Source organism: Myotis brandtii, unplaced genomic scaffold (genome assembly GCF_000412655.1).
Source record: "Myotis brandtii unplaced genomic scaffold, ASM41265v1 scaffold382, whole genome shotgun sequence".
NCBI lineage: Eukaryota > Metazoa > Chordata > Mammalia > Chiroptera > Vespertilionidae > Myotis > Myotis brandtii.
Window position 1 is genome coordinate 2,996,218 of NW_005364671.1, and position 27,724 is coordinate 3,023,941.

Genomic DNA, 27,724 nt, shown 5'->3' on the forward strand with positions numbered 1-27,724 from the left:
CTCTCTGTAAAAAATCAATAATATATATATATATATAAAAAAGACTGAGTAGAAATTACCCAGATTTACAGGGGTGAGTTGTTAGAGGGAGGACACTGCCAACAGAGAGAAGAGGAGGGTGTCTGCAGGAGCTGTGCATGGCTCAGGGTGGCTACAGGACTTCAGATGCAAGAGATGAGACTGAAGGACAGGCTGTAAGGAATTGAACTTGAACGTGAGGGCAATAGGAAGGTTTTAAATTGTGGTGGAAGCCACTCTGGCTACAGTGGAAAGGACAGACTGGAGGGGCCAAGCCTGTAGTTGGATACACGCATTAGGAGGTTGCTTTGATCATCAGGTGGGAGGTGATTCAGGCCTCAATTCTGGTGGTGCCGTGGAGTATTTATAATGAGGGGACTTGGTACATGATTAGAGGGTGTCAGTGGGGAAGAGGTACTAGTTAGTGATAGGAGGGAGTTAAGGGTGACTGGTGGGGCTGCACATGAGCTGAGCAGGCCATGATGCTGTGAGAGCCGCCACCTTGTTCTGTTACCCAGGGGATGAGAAGAGAAACCTGGAGCTGCACCGGGGAAGCTCGGGCCAATTCAACACACACGCGTGTGATCTAACTTGGCTCCCGAATGAAATGCACTTTTTAAAACCCTCCTCTCATGACAGAAGGAGACTTCAGGCAGACAAATTGTGGTCCGTGTTGGCTACTGGCTCCTCCTCCCAATCAGAGAAAGAAATGACATGATGGTCTGATGGGAATGGCAGTATGGTCTGGGAGGAAGTGTCCTCTAGCCTGGGAGTCAGGGGCCTGGATCCTGATGGCAGCACCTCCCAGAGAGTGTCCTTCGGCAAGTCCTCTACCCTTGCTAGGGTGAGCAACATCGCCTTCACAAAGGGACCAAGGACCTTTCACTTTCCCACCCCTGCTCTGGGGATTAAATATAGATACTCATGAAAATGTGAGGAGTTATTCAAAGAGAACAGACCTCGGATTCAGACAGATCTGGTTTTGAATCCTGTATCAGCCACTTACTAGGTATGTCACCTTGGGCATACTTCAGTGGATCTCGCTGTCCTAATCCATAATCGGACATAATAATACTTCACCTCACTGAGCTGAGATGAGGTTGAATAAAATAATGTGTGTGAGTGTGCACTGTAAGTTAAGTGACTGTTGGTTAAAACATTAAAGAGATGTATGTGACTGTGGATGAGGACCTGTGTTTATGTTGAAGATAGTCAGAGCTGTTAGAGCAAGAGGCCTGGCTGTGCTGCAAGGGCTCACAGGGCAGAGGGCCTTGGAGGAATCATCACAGTTAAGGGCCTTGACCTCAGAATGCCACACAGTGTGTGGGAGTGCAGTTCCTATGGTTTGTTTTTCGTGTCTGTCATTTAGAGTACCCTCTTCCCAGTATCAGGTGTGGGTTCCCCAGAGGGGGCTAGGCACGTGTAAAATCCGAGAAGGCTGGGAGGGAGGGAATCCTGAGGGGTCTTGCACCCAGGCTCACAATAGTGCTCACCTCCCCACCCACCAGAAAACATATGTCTGTCAGTCTAGTTTTTCTCCCTGGAAAAGTGCCAGCTACACATACCAGGGCCTTCCTCCCTAGTGCAATTATTTAACCACTCTGTCTGCCTCACATTCACCTTGGAAATCTGAGCCCTAGTTGTCTTTCTGCAGGAAATCTTTCTTCCCTCTCCCTCCCCTCATTTTCTTGATCTGTAAAGGGAGAATAGAGATGTTTTATGTCACAGGGCTGCTTTGATGGTTACAAGGGAGAATGCAGATGAATCACTGGGCACACACTCAGGCGCCATTGAATATTAGTTCCCCTGCCCTTCCTCCCTGTTGCTTGTTGTTTTTGTTGTTGTTAAATGATAAATTCCTGAAAACTTTAGACCATTCTCCAGCAAATTCTATTTACATTTTACTGTTCTGCAAGTAGTAAATTGCTCTGTTCAAATGATTTTAGAGGCGGGGGAAGGTGAGCAGAGAAAGAGAGGGAGATGCTAAACTGGAATCATAAAATAACCCACAGCTTCTGTGGTCTTTGTTTATGGTCTGGTCACAGCCAAAGGAAATAGCTCTTTGACAAAATGGATGAGAAAAACATTGCAAAGAGAGACCTTTGGTCCTGAGCAGACTCGTTTCCACAGTCTTATAGCTGGGACACCTTAATCAGAGAGTGCTGGCTCTAGGTGAAGGGAATGATGGGTGTGGCCAAGAGAAGATGCAGAGATCTAGGACTCAGGTGGTTGACTTGGTCTCAATTCAAAGCCTACTATATGCTTTCCACTAGGTCCACACCAGACATTGACAATGTCATTTATTTTATTCATCCATCCAACAGAACTCAGTAGACACTACAAAGTTTTGTCCTCAGTCCCTGGTGATCTGACAGTCACCTCTGTTGGGGCACTACACCTCTCCAGTGCCCCTCTTGTCTGAACATGAGCTAAAGGTTACATAACTGGTTCTCTGGTTTCCTTTTCCAAATCTTGCATGGTGGTTTTTATACTTCACTTTAAAATGTGGTATCTGGCCCTGGCCAGGTAACTCAGGAGGTTAGAGCATCATCCCACTATGCCAAGGTTGTGGGTTCAATCCCTGGTCAGGCCACATATAAGAATTAACCAATGAATGCATAAATAGGTGGAAAAACAAATCGATGTTTCTCTCTCTCTTCTCTCTCTCCCTTCCTCTGTCTCTCTCCCTTCCTCTGTCTCGCTCCCTTTCTCTGTCACTCTCCCTTTCTCTTTCTCTCTCTCAAATCAATAAATAACAATTTAAAAATAAATAAATTAAAATAAATTTTTGAAATGTGGTATCTATGGACTCAGGATCTCAGCTAAAACCAAGACTCATTTTAATAATGTGTTCCAGTATCTACCAGATAAGATTGAGCATTATTGGTGATTACTTGGGCATGGGGATAAAGAGAGAAATCAAGGAAGATGCCAAGTTTTCTTGATTTGAACAACACAGTGGAACGAATAACTTACATACAGACTGTTGGAGAAAGGGGTTGAGGAGGGGAATATTTTGAGCTTTGTTTGGGATGTGTTGAGTGTAGGGTGGTCATGTGAAGTACAAATAGAGAAGTTTGGCAGGCAGGTGGCTTTATGGGCCTGAAGTTCTGGAGAGAGCCTGGACTTTGGACAGGCTTATAATAGATTTTTCTACCAGGTACTATAGAGTCCTAATGAGAAAGTGGTTTGGTATGTACAGTCCAGATGGGCTTCCCCTGATGAGCTGGTGAAAAGAATGCCCCTTGTCCCTGTCATAAGCTGTGTGACTTTGGTTAAATAACTTCACCTCTCTGGTGAAAGCCTGATACTTGGTAGGCCTCAGTGAATTCCAGTGAATGAATGGAAGGAAAGAAGGAAGGAAGGAAGGAAGGAAGGAAGGAAGGAAGGAAGGAAGGAAGGAAGGAAGGAAAGCAGGCTTCACCAACATCTGCTAGTTGACCCACTAATAGGACAATGAGTGATGTGATCTGTGTTGCTCAGGGGAATTATCAGGATATATGTGTGTACTGGGCGGTTGGGGAGGTGTAGGGGGTACTGCCTGGATTTTCTTTCTTGAAGAGGAGGCTTCACTTTTTAAGCAGAAGAGTAGGAAGTGTCAGGTCTGACCTGTTGATTGGCATGGAATGATACTCAAGTACTTCCCAGTTTGTCATGCCCATGGTCAATCCTTTGTTAAGATTAATAGGCAAAAAATGCTTCAATCCGTGGGCTTTGGGAACAGAAGACTAAACTGGACAGGGACCTGTTGGGGGTTTATTTCCCACCCCCATGTAGACATGGGCTAGAATTTGATATTTAAATGTGAATGCTTATGGAAGGACAGACTGAATGAATGGATGGCTAACAGTAGTAGTGATGATAAAGACAAAAATATTGAGATGTGCTTCATGAGTCAGGCTAGGATCCCTTCATTGGAGGAATGGTCATGTGGGTTGGGGAACTTCTGTTCCCCATTCTGGGTTCCAATTTTCCTATCTTTACATTAGAAGATAAAATGATATGATCCTTAAGTTTATTTCTAAACTAGAAGACTGGTGCACAAAATTCATGCACAGGTAGGGTCCCTAGGTCTGGCCGGCAATCAGGGCTGATCTATGGGGGAACCAGCAGGGGGATTGGACCCCCCACCCCTGCTGGCACCCGCCTTGGCTAGCCTGAGGCCTGCGGGCTGGGGGCAGCTCCTGCGTTGAGTGTCTGCCCCCTGGTTGTCAGTACGCATCTTAGCGACCAGTCATTCCGCTGTTCAGTTGATTTGCATATTAGGCTTTTATTAATAGGATCATTAGATAGATCGATGGATGGATGATGATAGATAGATGATAGACAAATACAGAAAGAATTATTTGATTTTTGGCCTTTGAGATAAGTACCTCCATTTAACGTGCAGGGAAACAAAAGCCCAGGAAAGTCAAATAACATGCCCAGGGCTACTCTCTCAGTTCTGCCTGGTTTTGTCTCACCTCCTCCTTGTTCTGTAGTGGGCCCAGATTCCCTCCCTTTTCTGTAGGACAAAAGCCCATTCCTGAACCCCACAGAGGTTGAGACCCACCAGCCACCTCCTGCTCCTCCTGTAGCCCTGTTCTCTATAACCCCTGCTCTTCCAGATGCCACCAGACCCATTCTCCGCATGCTCAGACTAAGCTGCCTTGCCCTTTGTGAGCCCTGCCTTGGTCCTGCAGCTCCCACCTCAGATCTCAGTGTGCCTCTTACCCAGGCCTGGAAACCCAACATGTCATTACCTTCCCCCATCCCTGCTCCTCCCCCCAAATGAGGTTTCTAAGGGTTTTATCTGCTGTTGTCAAGTTTATAGCCATAATTCAAAATGCTGTTAGTATTACTGACAGCAGAGAGCTACAAATTACAAAGTTGTAAAGTTACTTTATGGGGATAACTGTCAGCCTTCACTAGCATCACTGCAAGGCTCCATGGAAACCAAGTGATGATAGAGAGAGTTAATGTTGCTCAGGGGTATGGCTGTGAGCTGCTGGTCAGAGGGTTCCTGGTGGTTCTTAAGTAACTTGAACCTATCTATAATAATAAAAGGGTAATATGCTAATTAGACCAGACATCATTCCAGACGTCATTCCAGATGAAGCCAGGGCCAGAGGGAAGCCCAGGTCTTGGGTGCCAGAGGGAAGCTGGTGCCAGCAGCTGGGGGAAGAAAGGCCTAGTTTGTTTATATTCATGTTCAAGTGTACACTCATGCACGCAGGTTCTATGTTCCCATCTTCTTGTCGTGCAAATGTGGAGAGAGCCCTCAAAGTGGAAGAACTTTACTCAAGGTCAGTTCTAAGGTGCTGATCTGGGCCTGACTTTGACCTGCCCAGATGCCAATGATTGTCTGCCACACTGTAGGTGTTTACTAAATAATTGTTGAGGGAATGAATGCCTGAAACACTTGGAGGCATAGACAATAATAAGAACAAAGGTGTTAATGATTTCTACCTTTAGAGTAAAGCAAATAAAACAAAAGCAGCTTTGGAAACTCTAATTTGGGGGAATGAGGTTTCCTGTGTAGTAACATAGTTTAGGTGTCTTAATTGGTACTATTAAGCTCGATATTAGACAGCAACACAAATGTATCCATCCCCAAATCTACCACACACTGTCCTCCTGCCAAAATTGATGCGAACTGGCTATATTAATAGAAGCAGATGTTGGGAACAAGGAGGTGCTGGCCTTTCTTTGCCCTACTGTGTCATCGACCCCCGGAGCCCTGTGTTCATCTCTGGTCCCCTCTCTATGTAGGCCATTGAGAAAACGGTGCACAGCCGCTGAATGACTGGGATGGGAAGGGAGCACTGCTGGTTTACCAGCTGGCCCTGTCTGCCTGGGACTGAAGGGTTTCCTGGGAACTTCAGTGCTAAAATCAGAGCAGGTTGACAGTCCCGAATAAACTGAGATGGTTGGTCACTCTACCCAAAGCTTTGACCTGTGAGAAACTGGTCAATGAATTGGGGATATTTCCTTTGGAAAGAAGATATTTGGAGGCTACATATTTGCTTTGGTCAAATTTCTAAAGAGCTATCATGGAGCAGAGGGAGATGATCCATCCTCCTGTTGTGCACAATAAGAGTCAGGATGAGATCTAGTGGGAGGGGCAGCAGCTCCACTGTGCACTCTGTGAAGGAAGTAATGACAGGGCTGTGCTTACTGAGCACCTGCAACTCCCAGGACCTGGCCCAGTTCTTGGGGATGCAGAGAAGAGTGATGGCAGCCTCTGCCTGGAGACGTTTCAGTGTGGTGAGGGAGGCAGGCAGGAGAGTGATCTCATGAGTGTGTGACAGAGGAGCACAGGGAGTGGTGGGAATGAGCATCGAACAAACCCAGCCTTGGGGGTCCCAAGGGTGGGAGCAGGTGCAGCAAGGAAGATGCCATGGGAGGGCCTTGCAGGCAGAGAGAGTGGCACGTGCAGAGTCCAAAGCACTCAGAGAGCTGTATCCCCTCCTTTGGGCAAGTCTGGGCCTTGGGAAGTCAGTTGGGAAATGAGAGGGGATTAGGCTGGAGAGGGCTGTGGGAACCAGGGGATGAAGCAGTGTTTCAGGGAGAGCCAATGGCAGCGTGGGGAGGATGGCTCAGTGGGGTCAGCTGGAGATAAGCAAGTGCAGCACAGACATATGTCAAGCCACCTCACCAGGTAACGCTCATCCACCCGCCTTCTTCCCTCTCTTTTCATTTTCCTTAAAAGGACCCTGTGATACTGGCTCTGGAAGTAATTCAGAGAGTCCCCTCCTTCCTGGTTCTGCTGGGGAACCAAGAGTTCCAGTGTGTCAGATGGCCAGAGGTTTGGGGATAACTCCTAGTGGCACTGTTGGGTAATGGGCAGAACTCCAATGTGAGATTCACGAGCCTTGTTAATCTGCCTTCTGCCACTCATTTGCTGTGTGATCTTGAGCAAATCACTAGACTTCCCTGAATCTCACTTTTCCATCTTTGAAATGAAAGGTTTGCACAAAGAGCCTCCATCCTCCTCACTCAATAAGCCTATTTAACTTAGACTGACACACATTTTTTGAACCTCCACTATGTATGGATGTTGTCCACCCCTGGAGGGCATGGCACTGCTCTCTACAAGACCACCAGCCCACCCTTTCTTCCAGAGAGACCTGGGACCAACAGCTCAAGTCTCACTTCCCAAGCAGCAAGCTACATGCCCGACAAGACACGCTGCCTGTCTGGGATTTCTTAGATGTCAATATTTTCCTCAAGATGATAAATGTCCTGCCAATCACAGGAGGCAGCTGCCAAATCTGTCTGAGACAAGGGCCTCTGGCTGGGGCTGTGCCGTGCTTGGCATGTCGATGCATCTTGAGAGGCAGGAGGTGGGAGTCAGGCTGGAGGAGGAAAGGAGGGCGGGAGGTCAAGCCCACTGCCCTCAATCTATGCAGATTTTGCCATGAGTCAGTGAAGTGGAGACAGGAGACAGGATATTCACAGAATGCCAAGTCCTGAGGGGAGTGAGGGGGAGCATCAGGAAGCAAACAGCACTTATCAGTGTATAAAGTACATTCACAGCACATTATCTTCTTGTTTGACCCCACCACAATCTAGGGAGAGGGTATTATTATCTGTATTTTACCAACAAGGCGGGTGCATTCTGTTCTCAAGGGCCCATCCGAAGGCACTGGCAGTCCCAGCTCTCAGTACAGATACAGTCAGGTGGGCGGCGCCTGCGCATGACACAGTGTGTGGGTGTTGGGACAATACCTTCCCAGGAGCTGGAATTTCTTTCTTCTGATGTCAAGCTCTCAGTGCAGATACAGTCAGGTGGGCAGCGCCTGCGCGTGACAGTGTGTGGGTGTTGGGACAGTACCTTCCCAGGAGCTGGAATTTCTTTCTTCTGATGTCAAGTCCAAATCTGATTGCCTTTCCCTCCCCTCAGATTGCCCTCCCCTCCCCTCAGAGGACACTTTCTTTGAAAAAACAAAACAAAACAAAAAAATAGCCACTGGATGCAGGAGCTAATAACTGAGATGTAACCAACAGATGCATTGTCCACGAATGGGGTGAAAAGAGCAGGGAGGCCTCTGGAGCCAGGCCAACTTGGGTTCAGGTCTTGGCTCTTCTACTTAGTGTTTGTGACCTTGGGCAAGTGATCTAATCTCTCTGAGTTTCACTTTGCCCATCTGAGACAACGCTGATTCTGATACTTACTCATAGGGTTGTTTATATAGATGGAAACCTGAAATCTCAGGTGTAATAGCATACCTGGAACATGGTAGGTCCTCAATACACAATACCGCCATTATTACTGTTACTAGTCAAGTCATGAATTGGGTGAAGTCTGAGTAATATGTTTCTGGGCCTCAGGAAGGCATGAAGTCAGGGTAGGCTGGAGGTTTTGTGGAATCTTCCATGAAGGGTTCATTAGATTCTTAAGGAGTGCCTAAGATTCTTAAGTGGCAATCCTCTTCAAAGTGGATTTGGGGTTCTCAGACTCTGTTATCTGTACTCATGTGTATAATTCATAACTTTTTAGCAGGACAAAGTCATTAATGATCAGGCTCAGGGCTCAGTCTATGGCCTAGATCTGTGGCCGAGGCTGAGACTCAGTCTGCTACCAGGTTAGGTATGTGCTGCTCAGAGATAACATGGGTAAGCACTCCTTAAGTCTGGTGTTGAGGAAACATCACAGTGAAGAGAACAAATGTACATGGGTTCTCACCATGAAATGTAAGAGCTAGAAAATGCACTAATTTTTATTTTTAATGTGATCTCAGACACCTGACACTCTATCTCTGTGCTTGTTTCTCGTTCTCCCTGCTGTGCCCACTCGGGAATGGTTGTGCAGATCCAATGGCATAATGTGTAAGAAGTGGTTTTGAAAATCAGCCTCCCTGCGCTCAAGGAAAGGACGATCTTGGTGAAGGGAGCAGGAAGAGGAGCTGCCGGGAGTTGGAGGCACGCTGCCCTCAGGACAGAGGTCTGGCATAGGGCAGGACCAGGGCCGGAGGAGGACTCAAACCAGTCAGTTGCACATCCATGTATTCAGGGCTATGCAGGGAGCTGGCTCCACCCAGAGGTGCTGGGAACCCAGGAACCTGAGCCAGAGACTGGTTCCTCTGGCTCTGCCTCTCTTTGCCTGCCTGGCAGGACCAGCTGCGGCCCCGTTGCTGTTCCTGAGGTTAAAGTGCCCTCTCCTGGCCCCCAGGGTGCATGGCTGCCTCTGAGAGTCCAGGTCCTCCCGGAAGAGGACTGGGAGGCTGCCAAGTCCTTTGTCTCAGGGTCTCAGGGCTGGCCTCTGGGGGGTGGAGGAGGGGGTGAGACCCCTGTAGGGGAGGAGGAGGGAGGGGCACATCCCCTGCACCTCTTCCAGGTTTTTCTCCTGGATGGAATCGGAATCTTTACATCTTTCCTCCCCACTTACTTCTCTCTCTCTCTCTCTCTCTCTCTCTCTCTCTCTCTCTCTCTCTCTCTCATTTTTTCCACTTCTTTTTTATGTGTTTATTTGACTCTCTCATACATATACATATATTTTATTATGTCCTTTCTCACCTCCACCTGCTATTTCTGCCTCACCCACCCCTCACCAAAAATTCCATCTCTCCCCTCTTCACCACTTTTTCTTTCTTTTATGTGTTTATTTGACTCTCTTATACATATGCATATATTTTAGTATGTCCTTTCTCACCTTCTCCACCTGCTATTTCTGCCTCACCCACCCCTCACCCAAAATTCCATCTCTCCCCTCTTCACCACTTTTTCTTTCTCTTTCTTCCGCCTTAGGTACCTTCCTTTCTTGCATTTACACAATCTTGAACAGGCACTGATGGTGAGGATTGAGGGTTAAAGAGATGGTGTGTGCAGGGCAAGCAGGCGGCTGGCTGCCAGGGCGACCTCACACTCCTTTCCCTGCCCTTCTCTGCTGGCCCACCCTTTCTGTTCTCCTTTCTCCCCTGGTCCTCCCTCCCCTCGCTCCCTCTTCCTCCATCTCCCTCCTCAGACCTCAGTTTAGATCAGATTCAAATACCATTTATTGAGATTTTCAGAGAAATGGGGACTTGCCCTTCACCTGGAAGGAACTGTCTCTCAGGGCTCACTGTCACTCTCTTCGCTTCCCCCAGTGGGGCCGAGAGACTTCTTGACAAAGTGCATGATCCAGGCCTGTGAACTGAGCTGAGAGGCAACCAGAGGGCGTAAGGATGTCAAGGACAGTCTCTCTTCCCTTGTGTCCTACGGGGAAGGCTTGTGAGAGGAAGGAGTGGTCTCCTGAGGCTCCTCATGACATCCTGGGGTATGTGTCCCTGGGCCAGTTATTTTAAGTTGTTTGCTCATTCATTTACCATTCATGCTAATTATAACAAAGCACATGCGCAATAAAGCAACACAAAGCATCTCCCAGCACTGAGTTCTTAAGGAAGCATCTCACCCTGGCCCCATGCTGGGAAGAGCGACCCCTGATGACAGCAAGGGCACAATCCCAAACATGCTCCAAGCTCACAGCGGTCTAGCCGGCTGCTACACGAACACAGGCTGCATCTTCCCAGCATCCTTGGGCGATGTCAGAGCTCCAGCTACAGAGAAGCCAGGACCGCCAACTGGTCCAGGCTCAGGCAAGGGCCAGAACTAGGGGTCTTTGAACTGGTGTGTTTCAATAGTTTGGAGTCCATGTTTTGCAAATCCTGGTTTCAAATCTTAGCTCTGCCATTTCTAAGCCCTGTGCAACTTTGGGCAAGTTGCTTTGCCTCTCGGACCTTAGAGTCAAATAGAGATAATGATATAGACTTCCCAGAGTTATTATGAAGTTAAATGAGAATGTATTAAGTACTTAACACCCTGACTGGCCCCTAGTTCTGCGTGATCACTTCATGGAGATCCCAGTAGGTCAGGGCTCTGCTGGGTAGGTGGTCAGGAGGCCAGCTGGTTGGGGAACAGACTTCCTGCCAAGATGGAAAACCACCTGCACCATCTCAGAGACACATTCATCTAGACGACTGTGACCAGCCTTGGGGTCTGCCCCTCTCACATGCACTAAGGGAAGGCAGGAGAATGCCACGCTCACTTCCCTTCGGCTGAGCACTTGAATGATGACATGTCTGCGGATGTCTCTGGGACTCCAGCAGTGCACAGCAGTGAAAGCACGGGGACCATGTGAGTCTTGAAACATTGGGAAGCTCTTGAGAGAAGGAAACTGTTTACTGATTGCCCACCACGTGCCAGGCACTGTGCTAAGGACTCACGTAGCTTATCTAATTCCCACGGCAGCCTTATGAAAAAGTCACTAGTTCTGTCTTGCACGTGAGAAAATGTTGGCTCAAGATGTTAACTTACCTGGGTCACACCACTTGTACGGGGCAGAGCCAGGCTCTCAGCCAGAGCGCTGGCTCCCGCAGCCCCTGCCCTGCCCTGCTCCTGGGTGTGCAGCAGAAGGAGGTGTCCCTTCCTCATCTCACCACTCCCTGGCTCTTCGCAGAGGCCTGGACCACCAAGCCCTGGCAGAACAGACCCCTCTCTCCAAACAGGCTGTTCATACTGTGGCTCCTCTCCCCTGGTGTTCTTCTGAGTGACTCAGATTCTCACCTGACCTCAGGGCCCCCAGGCTGCCTGCCAGGAAGGTCATTGTTGAGGGAAAGTTACTGGGCTCCACTCAAAGTCAGTTTTAGATTCCAGAGCAGGACAAGGAGGAACGGTGACTTCACAAGGGCATGACTAATTCAAAGCATTTTTAATCTTCAAAATGTCAGACTTTATGGTCAGTGGCTGTTCCACAGTGAGCAGTGGCATTGTGCATATTAAAACACCGGACAGCAGGGATGGAGGCTGGGCGTCTTTCTGAGGGCAAACCCCCAAAGGCGTGGCTAGTGCTGCAGGCCAGCTCTGAAGCACCATCTGAAACACCACGTCATGATAGGTGATCGACCAACTATGATTAGGATGTTCTCCGTAAATGGCACGCACAGCATGGATCTCTACTATAACCCTGAAAGACAGGCATATGGTCCCCATTTGGAGTAGGAGTTCAGGGAAGACATGATGCTCAGGGTAACTAGGGGACATGCCCAAGGTCAAGGTCATACAGTTAGGAAGTGTTTCTGCCAGTTCTCAGGCTCAGGGCTTTCAGCCTCCAAAGCCTGCTCTGTTGCTGCCTTTTCCCTTCACAGCTTTAAAGCAACATGGACTCATCCATTTTGGACCCATCAATGCTCTAAGACAGATTGAAACAAGTAATTAAAGTCCTCCATATAAGCTCTTTGTATCTGGAAAGAAGGCCTCAGGAAAAGTCCTTGGGTTCTGGCCTCCAGGAAGTCAAAGGCTCCAGGCTGGGATCCAGACCAGCAGACACTTACTGTGTGGCTCAGGGACTTCCTTTCCCTCCCTGATCTTGCACTTTCCTGTCTATAACAGTGTTACAGGGATTCATGCAACAACACATATTTACCCAGCACCCACCCTATACCAGCTCGAGAATTTGTCCCACCTATTCATTTCTCAGTGAAAATACAGAATTAAGGAAGAGACTCAGATAGTGGCAGGCACTGCCTGGGTATTTTCCCTAATTTAATCTCTAAACAACCATGTGAAGGGGACAAAATAGGGATTATTGTTCTCATCTGACGGATAAGGACACTGACAATCAGAGAGATAAAGTAACTTTCCCAAGGGCCCACAGCTGGTAGATGTGGTTAGAGTCCCGACTAGCACTGCCCGATTCCACTGCCTGCACTGTTAACCACTAAACTGCAATCGAGGGTGGGTTGGGAGGGGCCCTGGATGTTTGCGTGTTGTAAAGAGAAAAGAGCAGTAAATGCAAAGAGAAAAAAAACAAAGAGTTTAGGAACCAAAGACCATTTTTTGATGACTGTGCTGTCTTATGAAGGCCTGACTCAAGGGTAGATGGTTGAAACAGAGACCCAGTCCTAGCTGGTCAGGCAGAATGTCAGGAGAAATGGTGAGCACTTGCTGGAACCTGTCCCCTTTTAGAAGCCCAGCTCCACTCACTGTCCAGACTGTGTTTATGTTGACACTGGGGAGAGGGGTCATTTCTCACTGCTAGCAGGGCCCTCTGCTGGACGGTTATCACTCCTGCCACCCAGTCCTTCCCTGGAGCCCTCCCTTGTTACACTGGAACAGGCCCTGAGGAGAGGGCAGTGATTTCCTGGCTTGCTCCCATCTGTAACCACTGCCTTACCTAGTGGGAGGCATCACCTGCTGTAACCAGGCTTCATTAAAATGCTGATTAACAACAGCTTACCTGGGCCTGGTGTTTGATGGGATTGGACTTGTCAGTTAATGTTAGTGTTCTTTGCAGCTGTTTACACATAGTTAACACTCCTGTAGGACCCAAAAGGTAGGAGATAGCAGAGGCTGTGAAAATGCCCCTGCATAGGGGAGCCAGATGCAAGGAGATGGCAAGAGATGGAAGAGGGATCTGAGCACTGAGGACCCTGTCAGCCGGGCTGAGCTCCAAGTCCAGATCACAGATGGAGCATCACCCACTGGTGGCTTGTGCGGGCTCCTTCCTGCAGATGGTGGCTTTGGCCAGGAGAATGTTTGCTGGCTGGTGAATTGGTTGGTTGACTGGTTTAACACTGAGTTTGAGGGTCTTTGAGCAAGGCTTGGCTGTCCAATTGGCCACTGCTCCTTCTATTGTTTCACACCTGGCAGTGCATAGGTGTACAATATGAGCTCCTTTTCTGAAGACATTTGTGTTTGTGACCCTTATATACCTGATGGGTAAGAGATGAGGTGGTATAAAGAACAGGTTAATAAGCAGGGGAAGTGGGTGAACCAACACATAGACATAGAAAAAGCACAGAGCAAGAGCAGGGATCAGTTAGTATTGCAGGGGCCAGACAGGACGAGGAGGAACTCAGACGTATGGAGTCCCCAGGGCCCCCATGTCATCTTGTGTGTTTGGAGTGTGAGTGTGGAGTGAGCAAGTGGGAGTGTGGGTCAGGAGAAGGCTGCAGAGAAGACAGCAGGAGCCCAGAGGGAGGTCTTGAAATCATGTTTAATGGGTTTGGACTTGATCCAGAGAAAGTATGGAACCCACTAACAAGGGTTTTAAGTGAGGGAGGGACATAGTCATGTCTGTATCTAGAAATGTCACTCTGGCAACTGTGATAAGAAAGGATTGGACAGCAGCAGGGAGAGACCAGCGGCGGTTGCAGTAATCTAGAGATGCAACTAGGAGGTCTGATGGGTCAGAGGCAGTACAAAGGAATGAGGGAAGACATGGAAGTCATTTCTGAGGTGGACTCAGGAGGAGACCCATTGGTGTCCATCCCTGCGGGAGGCAGCAGTAGTCCTGGTTGATCACAGGCCTGGTTGCTAGTCCCGTTGTGTTGACAGGAGAAAGTATGCAGGTGGAGGAGTGTTGACCTCATACCTGGCCTCCTCAAGAGAAATCAAGGCTCAGTGTGAGAAGGGAGGAGAAGAGCTTGGTTTGGGTCTCCTAGTCTCTCCTCTTTGGGATCTCACCACAGCAGCCAAACTTTGCCAAATTTTACCTTGAACCCCACAGCTAAACCTGATTTTACAGATCAGAACAGTAGGCTTCCCAATGATCAGGTCCTTTCCCAAAGCCACTGGTGATCGTAACTGTGTTGTCATATATTTCTATATTTAAGCAATTTCTTTTTCTCAGTCCCTATATGATTGCTGTCTGTTTTGTTTATCTATCAGTCTCTTTCTCTCTCTCTCTCTCTCTCTCTCTCTCTCTCTCTTATATTTAAGCAATTTCTTTTTCTCAGTGTCTATATGATTGCTGTCTGTTTTGTTTATCAGTCTCTCTCTCTCTCTCTCTCTCTCTCTCTCTCTCTCTCTCTCTCTCTCTCTCCCTTTCCCTCTTTTTCTAATTCACTCTCCCACCCTCGTTCTGTCTCTTTCTCTTTCTCTCCAGTTCTGATTAGACAAATGACTCAGGGATGAGGCCAGTCTCTTCCCGGTGGTGAGGCTAATTGATGACTGCTATAGAATTGCCTAAGTGCGGAACTCTGGTCATTAGCAAGAGATGGGTTGCCTTGGTCTACAACTAGGAAACCTTTGAAATCCTGCATCTAAATCGCCATTCTTCTGACTGCTGCTGGTGATGCTAATTAGCTGTGTTAATTGGATGTTTTGATATTTGAAGAGCAAAGCATTCCAATTTCTTTCTCCAGAAAGCCAAAATTAGTAATGAACTTGGCAGCAGCCTTGGCTCTCTTTCCACAGTGGGCACAGCCAAGGATTTGGGGTAGGGGAAGGGATTGTTCTGAGGAGTATCTTGCCTGTTCCTTTAGGGAGGGAAGTCTTGGTAGCTGGCTGTGGTGAAATCACATGGTGGACATGATGCCCCTTTTCATAATGTCTGCTAGACTATGAGCCCATGAAAGGAGCTAATCATATCTGATTTATCTCTGTATCTTCAAGACTAAGCATGGTGCCAGGAACACAGTAGGTATTCATAATTGTTGAATGAATAAAGTTGAGGTGGCTAATCTAATACCAAGAAGGGGTAAATGACTTGTTTAATATCACTGAGAAACCTGGTGGCAGAGATGAGTCTGACTCCAGGCCAGAGCTTCTGCAGGCATATTTCTAGATTATATATCTGTGGGCACCAAATCACAGCTGATTGAGGGTTTTTATATTTCAGTGCATTCTGTGTGATATAGTGTAAGGGCAGGGCTACTTCCAGATTTCTGCCTATAATACTACGCTCTTTCCCTCAGAAAGCCCAGGGGCAACTGTGCTCAATCTCAAGAAGCTCATTGGCCTTCTGCAATCTCACAAAAGTCACTAATATCCCAGCCCAGATGTCTTCTTTTGGGCAACCCATTGCTATTATCAAATATTGAAGGATAACCTATCGTGGCCTGAGGCCTGGGGCATAGAAAGGTGAGTCATATCAAATACTGTGCTCAAGGACGACAGATTAAGACACAGGCATCCAGTCAGATGCCTCTCAATGTCCATGATGCCCAATGTGCACTGGCTCAAGGAGTTGGTTGAATGATTGAATGGAGGAACTTGGGGAAATAGGAGTAAAGATACCCATGTCCTGGCCATGTAGCTCAGCACTTGAGCACCATCCCAGGAACCAAGAGGCCACCAGTTTGATTCCTGGTCAGGCCATATGCCCAGGTTACAGGCTTGATCCCCTGTTGGGGGCATGCAGGAGGCAGCTGATCAATGGTGTTCCTCTCTTAATGATGTTTCTATCGCTCTATCCCTCTCCCTTCTTCTCTCTCTAAAAATTCAATAAAAACATATTTTTTAAAGAAAATACCCATGTCTCTTATATTACAAGGTAGAAAGCTGCAGGTATCACAAAAGAGAAATGGAGGTCAGAAAAAGGAGAGTGGTCCAGGAACAGGTTTCAAAAATATCCTAAAGGAGGTGGTGGTGTCTAGGCTAAGCCTTGAAGGATGACCAGGACTGAGGCCAAGGTGGTGAGAGAGCACAGCATGAGCACAGGCACAGGCTCTGTCAGCAGTTATACAGCAAATGTCCACTCAGTGTCCACTGTGTGCCAGTGCCAGGGACAGTGAGGGGCCGTTGGGATACTGAGCTGCCCTCCCAGATAGGAAAGAGGCAGAAAGGAGAGAGAGTGTGTGTGTGTGTGTGTGTGTGTGTGTGTGTGTGTATTGGGATAAATGGAGTAAATGGGGGAAGACAGCTATAGGATTAAGGGGAGGGGTCAGGAGGAGACTATCAAGTTTGTTAGGCCGTGTCCAGAATATTTAAGGATCTAAGCTCTTAGATCACGTGAGGACTTTCTTCTCTCCCCGCTATAAAAGCTGTTTGATGTGGAGGGAAGGAGAACGAACAGTGCTTTCCTATAACGTTCTTATTTAATCTTCTCAACCACTTTGAAGTAGGTCCGTGTATCCTGGTTTTACAAATAAGGAGGCCAAGTTTAAGCAACTTTACTGGTGGAATCTTTGTGACTCAAAAGTCCTTGATTTTTTAATACTACACCATGCTGACCAGACAGCGTGCACCTTCTACACCCTGTGTGCCCTGATTGCATGTGTGTGTGTGTGTGTGTGTGTGTGTGTGTGTGTGTGCATGCACACATACATATGCCTGCTCACATTGGCCTGCATACAGGTACCAACTGGGGGCTAAACGAGATGCTGATTACTTCCATCCAATTAATGCTCTGTTCATTTTTGCTGTCTCCTTGTGATTAGAATTAATTGCTGCTGATTACAGTGTGTGGAAGAGAAGGATAGTCATCAGCAGTTCCACTTGGAGGATAAAAACATTATAATGCAGAACAAAACTGGTTCCTGAGGACCTGAATTAAGAAATTCTCTCTGTTGGGGAAAGATTAGGCATTCTGTGACCAAAATCAATATCCTATGACCCTGTCCAGGCAGAGGACAACCTGTCCCTGTTCTGTTCCTCAGTAAAGAAAAAGAAGTGAGGCAATATATTTATTTTGAAAGCTGGTTGTGTGTAGTTACTGTGTGCCTTTGCAAATCTCTCCCTCATCTGTAAAATTAGGACGTTTCAGTTCCTCTGGTTGCAAGTGACAGAAAAACCAACTCAAACTGACTTAAGCAAAAGGGGGATTAACTAGCTGACATAATTTTAAAGTCCAAACGAATACTGGTGATAGGCATGCCCGGATCAAGAGAATCAAACTGTGTGATCAGGACTTGGTCTCTAGCTGCCTCCTGAGTTTTGGCTCCTTTCTCTGACAGGCTCTTCCCCACCCCAACCCCAGGGAAGAAAAAAGGCAGCCAGGAGCCCCTGGTGGATGGATATCTCATCCTCCAGACAAGTCCCAGCACCGACTTTCATTGGGCTCTGGCCATACCTGACTACTCCCTGTGGCAAGGAGAATTCAGTGCTCTGATTGGCCAAGATAAGGTCCACTCTATCCCCACCCAGAGTCTGGGTGGGGTCAGCTCCTCCTGAGCCACAGGGACTGGGATTGGGGTTCACTATGGGAAAAGTGGAGTGTTAGGAAAGGGGGATAGATTAAGAATGGAAACAAAGCAAAACAGGTATCCACTGTTGGTCCCTTCCTGCTCAGATATTTTAGGACCCTCTAGGCCAGCGTTTCTCAACGTGTGGATCACAACCCCTTTGGGGGTCGAACGACCCTTTCACAGGGGTTGCCTAAGACCATCGGAAAACACATATATAATTACATATTGTTTTTGTGATTCATCACTATGCTTTAATTATGTTCAATTTGTAACAATGAAATTGGGGGTCACCACAACATGAGGAAATGTATTAAAGGGTTGCGGCATTAGAAAGGTTGAGAACCACTGCTCTAGGCACTGGTGCTCTGTCAAGTTCAGCATGGAAAATATGAAGGTCAGCAAAGTACAGGGAGTTCCTGGATTTGGGACGTGAGGTTAAAGGTGAAAGAGAAGGTAATATCTATTTTTGAGCATCTGCTTTATGTCAGGGCCCATCCTTGGTGCTGGCACAGTACACTCTGAGAGCCAATTTCCAGAGCCCAGGCCAATCTGTGGGAAAAGGGGGTTGCTGCTGGGAAACTGCTGGCACCTGGAGTGGAAGGCAGGAGGTGGGGGGGCGGGGGAGGCGGGGAGCCACAAGGAGGTGGCATTGTGGGAGCGGGAGGGAGAGGTGCATTCCCTCTCCAGGAGAAATGAGTCTGAGGTAGACAGGCCGGTTACAGGTACCAGCAATCTGGGGCAGGTGGGTAAGGGAGAGGCATCTGACAGATGGAGGTTTGGGGGATAGACTAGCGTCCTGTGAGGTTAGTGCAGCCTGTGAGGTCAGGTTCCTTTCGCCCTTGCCTGTGTCCAAGGATCCATTCAGGGCTTACTTTTCCCAGGTGGGAAGCTGAGACCCCTCTCAGTCAAGCTCTCAGCCACCTCTCCCGTTTCACCTGCTCCCCCTCCACCAGATACTGTGCATCCGCTAGACACTGGTGCTATCCCCCCAGGGAATGTTTGGAAATGTCCGTAGATACTTTTGGTTGTCACACGAGGTGGGTGGTTCTGCTGGCATCTAGTGGAAGAAGCCAGGATGCTGCTAAACATCCTCCAATGTCAGTAGTGTCTGGACTATGAACATCTTGAGGGCAGGGCTAGCCTGGGTTTTTTTTCCACTCTGTATACCCAGTGTATATACTCTATATACCTACTACATGGCCTAACACATAGGAAGTGCTTGATAAGTGTCTGTTGAATGAATAAGTGAGTAACAAATAATGGATGAATAACAACAACCTGCCTAATGTGGTCTGGAGTCTAAAACTCCCCAAGGTCATCCCATCCAGACGCAGGCACGTTATACCTGAGGTCAGGTCTCTATCTGTTCTAGCTCAGCAGCCCCAACCTGATTTCTCTTTCAAATACCCACCAGAGTGGTAGGCACCGCCTTCATGCCTGATAAAGCTGCCCATCGTTGGCGTGGTTGGAAAAACTATGCCCTGCTCCAGGGAAACACTTCTGGGGAAGACTAGAGCGAGAGTGAGAGTGAGAGCAGGAGAGAGGGAGAGAGAAAGAAGGGAATTAGAACTAGAGATCATTTAGGTCAACCACAGCCAATTTAAGAGGAGCGGAAACTGAGGCATGCAGCATGGAAGGGACCTGCAAGGGCTTATCCCTGAGCATCCAGAACACAGGATTTTAAAAACAATTTCTTCATCTCCCCTCCCTCTTTCTCTCTATCCCTCTTTTTCTCCCTTCTTCCCTTATCTTGTTTCTGCCTCCCACCCCCCGCCCAATTGATTTATTTGTTCTCTCTGTGCCCTCTGTTCATAATCCTAACATGTGCTAAATGGCGCTGGAAATAAGTTGGAATAACTGACACACCCTTGTCCTTGAAGAGGTCATGTTTTGTTGGAAATGACAGGTTCATAAATAATAATGATAATAAAAGAGCTACTGCTCGCCAGCATTGTGCTTTGGATACATAATTTCTGATCAACACAATTTCTGTGAGGTAGGTAACATTATCCATTTCAGAGATGAAAGCACTGAGGCTCAGAGAAGATAAGTAGCTTGTCCAGAGTCACACAGCTAAGTGTGCAGGCCTTGATCATGCTCACCACCATGAACATGTATGCACTCATTTCTGGGCTCCTTTCTGAAAGCATCTCCCCCTTTTGAGCTGCATGTCATGTGTCAAAGAGGAGGTGTCCTCCCTGTCAGTCTGTCTCTCACTTCCTCTGTCTGTCCTCTCTGCCTCTCTCGCTGTTGCTGTCTCTATTTTAGCTTGCTGCAGCTCATTTACTGTCTCTCCTCTGTCCCCGAGTTTCTCTGCTTATTTTTCTTTTCCCTTTCTGTCTCATCCTCTGCCTTTCTCTCTTTCTCTCCTCCTCTCTCTCCCTCTCCCCCTGCCTACATTTGTATCTTCTCTCTCACTGCAGTTTGATTCTGTTACTCACTTCCTATGTTTATCTCTGCCTCTCACTCCATTTCTCTCCAGTTTTCAAGTCTAAGTTTCTCTCAGCCCTTCTGATTATTTTTCTCTCCTTATCTTTCTGCTGCACCCTGATCACTCTCTCTTTGTGTCTTCCTGTCTGTTTGCATCTCTTTCTCTTTTGGTCCCTGTCTCTCTTGGTCGGTCTCTCTCTCTCTCTCTCTCTCTCTCTCTCTCTCTCTCTTTCTCTCTCCTTCTCTCCTCTCTCCTCTCTCCTCTCTCCACACCTCGAGGGCATCTCAGGACTTGCCTGCAACTGCAAAGGACTCCACAACTCCATCTGCAGCCTCCACACCACACGCGAGGGAAAGATTCATCTGTTTCATCATGCGCCTGTCCGACACCGTGGGAGGATGAGTGAGGGAGGCAGAGACAAAAGCTATTTCACTGTCGCATTGTTCTTCAGGCCTAGAGGCTCCTACACAGGTGCCTCTTAATATTCCAGCAGTGCCATCAGCCTTACCAAAGAGAAATCACCTTTTCTCGGCCTACCCCTCTGCAGAGCTAATCAATCTCCTTTAAAGATGATCATCTGTTGCTGGCATGGGGAGGAATGTGAACAGAGAAAGAATTCTAGGTGGGGGTCTCCAAACAGGGAGCAGGTAGGAGTTAATTTTTTTTTATATGGAGGCAGGATAATGGCAAGGAAAGGCCTACATGAGGACAGAGACTGTGTCTGTTTTTCTCTTCATGTATCCCAGCTCTTAGAACCTTGTCTGGCGTGTAGAAGACACTTAATAAATATATGAATGAATTAATGAATCGAGCAAATGAATGAATGAATGGATGGACTTCAATTTTCCTTGTGCCAATACTTGAGGTGTTTCAGTGCACACGTCAGTTTTGATTTCTCATCTGCAAAACGGGGATGATAACCAGGCCTGCCCGCAGCACCCACCGTGGGAGAGAGGACAGTCCCAGCAGAGCCTCCTGCTTCCCTGACTCAAGGGTCCTGATCCCGCCTGACATCCTTGCCTGCCAGCTGCAAAGAGCAGATCAGGAGCTACCTGAGAATCTGAGGAGGCTGACATTTCCAGCTCACAGACCATCCTGAGATTTTTGTTGGCCATGAAGAGTTGGGAGTTTTCACCTCGATTTTTTTCTGGCTTAATTCTGCAATATATTGAAAGGTTCCCAGCCAAAAGAGTTATTGCCTTCTCTTTGCCTGGATGTTAAATCTTTGTTGAAAGACAGCTTGTTTTAATTGAAAGTATTCAATCACTCTCTCCCTATCTCCCACTCACATCCCATTTCTTGACTCAAACGGGGCCATTGCAGTAAATCATCTGGAGTGAGGCCCTCAGGGGTTGAGGAAATGTAATGTGGCTGGAGAGGGGGAAAAGGGCTGTCCCAGACAACTCCCACCTTCAAAACACTGTCCCTTAAACAGAGCTCGTCGAAAATGACCAGCCCCCCACAGTGGGACGTTTTACTGGAGCAGCCCAGCTCCTTTCCTTGTGGAGCTCGAGTACTGATTTACACAGTGTCCTCCAGGGTGGCTTCCGGTCTGCCTGTCACTGTGGGCGGGGGAGGCAGGGTCAGGCTTCCTCTTCTCCATGCATTTTTTCATTCAGTCAACACCCATGTGTTAGTCACACACTTCATCACAACAGTCTTGTGAGGCAGGCATCACTGTTTCCCTTTACAGATGAGGAAACTGAGGCTCAGGAGATTGACTCGCTCATGTGAGGTCCCACAGTGCTCTAGTTCCCCCAGACTTAGTGTTTAAAACAAAAGCTATTCTCTCATATTGTCTGTGGCTCAGAAATTTTGGGAGGGCTCAGCTGAATGGTTCCAGCTTGGAGTCTTTGGTGGAACTGCCGTTATACAATGTCTGGAGCTGGAAGAGCAGAGTGCTGCAGGAGCTAGGATATCTCTCTATCATTGTCTCTCACATAGCCTCAGGGCCTCTCTCTGCAGCCGCCCAGGCGATTGGGCTTCCTCACAGCATGGCAGCCTCAGGACTGCTTGCATGGCAGTTCAGGACCCCAGCTGAAGTCTTCCAGTAAGCAAGGGGTAAGCTACATCACCTTTGATGACCTTGCCTCAGAAGTCCCACAGTGTCTACCATTTGTTTTGATTACAAATGAGTCACAAGCCCACCCAGACTCAAGGGGAGAGGACATAGACCATATCTCTCAGTGGAAGGAGTGTCAAGGTTATAGCATAGAATAGCATGTGAGATGGAGCTACTGTTACAGACGTCTTTGGGAAATACAATCTGCCATACACAGTACGTAGTAGAGCCAGGATTTGGATGAGATACATCTGATTCCAAAACTTCTGCTGCAACTCTTCTACCCAGTCCTCAGTCCTTGGTGACCTCTCAATCTCGCTGAGCCCCTGTAGCTCTTACTGTCAACGCACACGCAAGCATGATTTGCTCTCCTTAAGCTTCCAGCAGCTCTGTGGGCCCTGGCCGTGAGGCTGCCTTCGGGGTCTGCTGGTTAGAGAGGCCATGCCAGCTTGTGAACTTTTTAAAGAAGGGCACAGAGAAGGTCGGTCAGATCCAGAAGAGGAAAGCAGGTGGCAGCCCCAGAGCACAGCGGGCGTGCGGCAAAGCGCCTGTCATAAACAGCTCATCCTGTGTTTTTCCTTCTCCCACCAGGCACTGGCCTGGGATGACTCAGCCCTTGACAGGAAAGGTGCTTTCAAGTTGGGAAAGAGCCCAGGGTTGTGGAAAGCTTACAGTTCTGCAGTCAGACACTCCTGATTTTAGTCCTGACTCTAGCATTGCTGGGTATGTGGCCTTGGACAAGTTCCTTCACCTCCCAGAAAATGCTTTCCTCGCTGGGTTGCTTTGATCAAAATGCACATGTAAACAAAGTACCCAGTGCAGTACCAGGCACATGCCAGGTGCTCCAAAAATGCCAGTGTTCATGTTCTGGGTCCTGCCCAACCCCAACTCGGGACTTTTTGAAGAAGGTGAAGCAAATTCACTTGACCCTTCTGCAATGGCTAGTCTAGCTCCAAGACCTTGGATGGCACCGTGGCCGAGAATTCTCCTTGAAATGACAACAACACTAAGCTGTCAGAAGGCTGAGAGTGAGTCGGCCCTATAAGGCTTGTGGAGGGAGGGAGAGTGGTATAGGAAGACAGAATAGTGTAGGCAGAGACCTGGAGGGGGAAAAGTTCAGTATTGCTACAGTGTGAAGGGCAAGGAAGAGGGTAGATGTGGGGAGGTAGCAAGCATAAGCCAAGAAAATAATCAGGGACCCAATTACGAAGGACCTTGTAAATGAAGTTCCAAAATTTGAAATTTAAAGGCAACTGGGTGCCACTGAACGGTTTTACTCAATTGGGTGACATGATCAAGTCTGTGTTTTAGAACAGCCCCCCTGGCTACATTGTAGAAAATGGGTGGAGACAGGCAGTCGAGACAAGGTGACAATAAGCTGGGGAAAAGGCAGTACTGGCCTTGTCTAGGGGGCTAGCAAGGGACTGGAGACAAGAGACAAACTCAAGAAATAGGAGGTCTCATGGAGAAGAATTGGTGGTAGTTTGGATGTTCTGAGCTAAGGGGCATGAGCTAGGTAATAAGTGCTTTGAGTGAAGTCAGTTCAGAAGCCATGGAAGTATGGGGCAAGGGGAGAGAAGTGTCATGGAAGGTTTTGCTAAAGAGATATCACCCAATTGGAGACTTGATAGGTATTAATTAGTGAAGGGAAGAGGGAGGAAATTCAGGAAGAGGAAATAGCTCATGGGAAGGCCCAGCACTGTGAGATATAATGCACAGAGCAGATACTCTGTGGAGCTGAATAGATGATTGCTGTACTGATTTATACTAAGGTGTTAATGGCCACTGTGGTCCCCAGGGAGTTTGTATTTTAACATAGCTCTAAAGATTTATTATTGGTAGCATGGGGACCCTATGTAGGATGAGAGGATTTTACCATTGTTGCTGGGATTACCAAAAAAGAAGACAGATCCCTGAGGGTCAGGCGGGCCCTGCTCTACATACAACAAAGAGAATCTTCCTCTTGGGTCTTATGATCGGCTTCCTGATATACCTGAAGCCAGACCACAGAAGCCCAGTTGTTCCCAAGAGGTGTTGTGCAGATTGAAAAGATAGTCCCTGCAAAAAGCATTGAGTAGTGAGTGATACAACTGTTTTTATTATTGTAATCCTTTATTATACTAGTCCTCTTCTCACTCTGTGTCAGTCTCTTTTCCAAGTTGCTCCTTAATACACCCACTTGCAGATATGAAGCTGGGACGGAACGTGGCCAGAACGTTTTTGGATTATTATCGGCTGGACCCCATGGTTGAGAAAATGGCGATTCCCATGCCAAGGCTGCGGTAAGTGGCTGATCAGAGCAGTGTGGTCTGGAGTCCTGCTTTGTGGGCTTCACATTCAGGGGCAACTTCCCTTAGCCTCTCTCCACCCTCAGTTTCCCATCTGTGGCATGGGAAATAAATCCCAGCCCTGCCACAGAGAGTGTATGGGAAAGAAGAGCTTAACAGAGTATTTCTTGAGTATAAAGTATCGATATGGGGTCGGACAGTGAGGGGTGGTCACATTTCATGGGAGTCTGCAGGGATGGGGCTTACTGGGAGCTAAGTGCAGTCATAATTCTAAGTTAGTCTGGTGGTACCATATGCTACTTCATCTGATAGCTCATCCTCAGAGACTCCTATGTCATCTAGGCTCCTAAAGTGTCTTATCCTTCCATTTCCTCATCCATAAACTGGGACAGTAGCACTCAGTTGGAAGTTTATCATACATATGTCCCTTTGGTGCATGGTAGTCCCCTTCCCTCAAGACACAAAGGCTCAGGGCTGGAGGGGACACACCCCTGAGAAGGTTTGGCTCAGGCGCTCTGCTGGAGCAACTTCTTAAGCCAGTGAGGAGAGACGTCAGGAGATGAGTATTCTTCCTGAGGACTAAACAAGAGCGCCAAACACTGGGTGTTCCCACACCTGCTGGAGGTGAGCCCAGTGAGCATTTGGGCATCTGGATTGTGCAGCCCCTGCCCTGCCTCTTGGCTTCATTTCCTACTTCCCTTGTGGTCCAGCCTCCTTGAAGGACATGAAGATGTATAACTTACTGCTCCTGCCAGACCAGTCTTCCCACAGTCCTTGCTCAAGACCTTGACTATGTGCTTGCTGTCTCAGGGCCTTTGCACCTTCCTCCTTACCTAATTATTAACAACAACAACAAGAAACCCTATAGCAATCATTGTTATTTATTGAGTGAAGTAATTGCTGTCCCTGATCCTATTTATTTATTTATTCCTTATAGATGTTATATGCTCCATATTACAAATGAGGGAAAGAGAGCTCGGAAAGGTGAAGAGAATTGCCTGAGGTCAAAGAATTTTTGTCAGAGCCAGGATCTGATCCTAGACTTTTATGATTCCAAAGCTAGACTGAGGTCCAGCTAAGTTCCACCTGGAAAGTGAGGGTTCAAATTCTCTCAGGCTCATTGTAGCTGTGGGACCTCTTAAAACCTTTGTCTACTTATCTATAAAGTTGGGGTAATAACAATGACCTCTAAAGATGGTTTTAAAGATTAGATACAAGCTTGGTACAGTGCCTAGCAGCCAATACATGGTCAATAAATGCTTCCATCTCCTCTGGTTTCTAGTTTGCAGTCCCAGATTTCCAACAGGCTCTTCATAGCCTGGGGCAAGATCCTGGCCTTCTCTGGTTGAGCTGGATGATTTCTCAGGGCCCCAGTTAAACCAGGTTGTGAGTCACTATCCTTGAGCCCCAGCTGCATGACAATGTACTCTGACTCATAGTCAGTCTCAGATTATTCACCAGTCATGGGGCTCTTTGTGCCCCCCATCCTGGGGGAGGATTATATTTATTTCTTCCCTGTGCTCCCACAGTGTCTAGACTGTACTGAGTATGCATTTTTGTATACATTTATTCATTCATTTAGTCATCCACTTAGGAAAACAACACTTTATGCAAGGACCCTGGGGAAAGGATGAAGCTGAATATATAAATGATTAAGGTATGACCCTGTCTTGGAGGGGCTCACCTCTAGAGAAAAGTACTCAGTTCTTTCTTAGAAGTCATTCTAGATTGGTTAAAGTTCTTAAAATTTTAAAGCTTTATAAAACTCAAAAGAACTCTTAGAATCTCATTTACAAGTTAATTTGGGGATTCTCTCTCTCAGGTCCTCTCTCAGCCTGAATGAAATTATTTTGATCCTTTACCACTTTTTTCTTGCATGTTGCATTGTGTCAGACTAATGGAACGGGGCTGACAGTCGGGGACTTTAGCAATCATCCAGGACCCCTCCTCACGATAAGGAAGAGGAAGACATGGCTGGTCAGATGCAGGACTAGAGCCTGGGCCCCAAGATCCTTGGCTTGATGTTCTCAGCATCAGTTAGTGAAGAATTATTTGACATGGGGAAGGGGTGAAACTTGGTCTAAAGGATGCAGGGAAGTTCTCAACACCTTGATTTCACTGTTCATGGAAACCCCTTGCCCTGAGTTTGGAGCCCTCTTTAGAAAACAGTGGGAGAGTTCATTCCTCAGAGTTCACAGCCTTGAGGACTTAAAGTAAATGCACCCACCCTTAAGTGAAGAAAAACAAAAACTAACTCCCTCTCCATCCCTGCACTGCTGACTCATCAAACCATGAATATCCCTTAGCTCTCAACTGGTCAGAAACTCTTTAAAAATGAATTCCCAGGAGGACACAAGGCTCAGACTTAGGATTTGAATAGTTCCTGTTTCTTGTATTATTTTCCACCCAAGCATCAAATAGCATAAGCAAAAGAGCAGTTCTGGTTCTAAAGGAAAATTACATGTTTTGACTCAAAATTATCCGTTGTTTTCTCTCATCTCTATGGATAATTATAATATGTCAGTTTTGACCCTTGTGCTGACAGAACCTGTCAACACCCCTGGGTGCTGGGCCATCACTAAGAAAGGGTGCCTGAGGATGGCCAGCAAGGTAGGCCTAAGAGCCCAGGCTCAGAGATGTGGTGTTGATGACCAAAACAGACTCCACACTCGACAGGACCACAGTGACAGTCACAGAGCCAAAGCTCAAAATGCACCATCAAGATGCATGAAAATTAAATAGGAAACATGACCAGGCCAGGTGAGCCTCAGCAAGGAGGCAGCTTTGTCCCCAACCCCTTTATACCAGAGCCTATGAGGCAGGAAGGAGATGGGCTCTTCTCATTATTTTAGAAATGAAGAAGGGGAGGCTCAGAGAAGGGAAAGGCCTTCTTCAAGGTCACATTGCCTATGAGCAACATTCCAAGCATGTGCTCCAGGCTGTCAATGGGAATGAAGGTCAAGCTGTGTCTCACCAGGCTAGACAGTCTTGCCATGTTGGCAAGATCCTTCCTTAAGCAACAGCCAGGCATTCTGGTTGGGGAGGCGGGGGGCGGGTG

The 27,724-nt window shown here is 47.6% G+C and overlaps 1 protein-coding gene across 2 annotated transcripts in view; it reads left to right on the forward strand.

The window, feature by feature from the left end:
• BEND5 (BEN domain containing 5) overlaps positions 1-27,724 on the forward strand; it is a 1,007,185-nt gene that overhangs the window by 971,489 nt on the left and 7,972 nt on the right. For both annotated transcript variants that reach the window (XM_005872514.2, XM_005872513.2), the window contains exon 12: positions 24,564-24,660. In XM_005872514.2, coding sequence (XP_005872576.1) covers positions 24,564-24,660 — 97 coding nt within the window. The remainder of the gene's footprint in view (positions 1-24,563; positions 24,661-27,724) is intronic.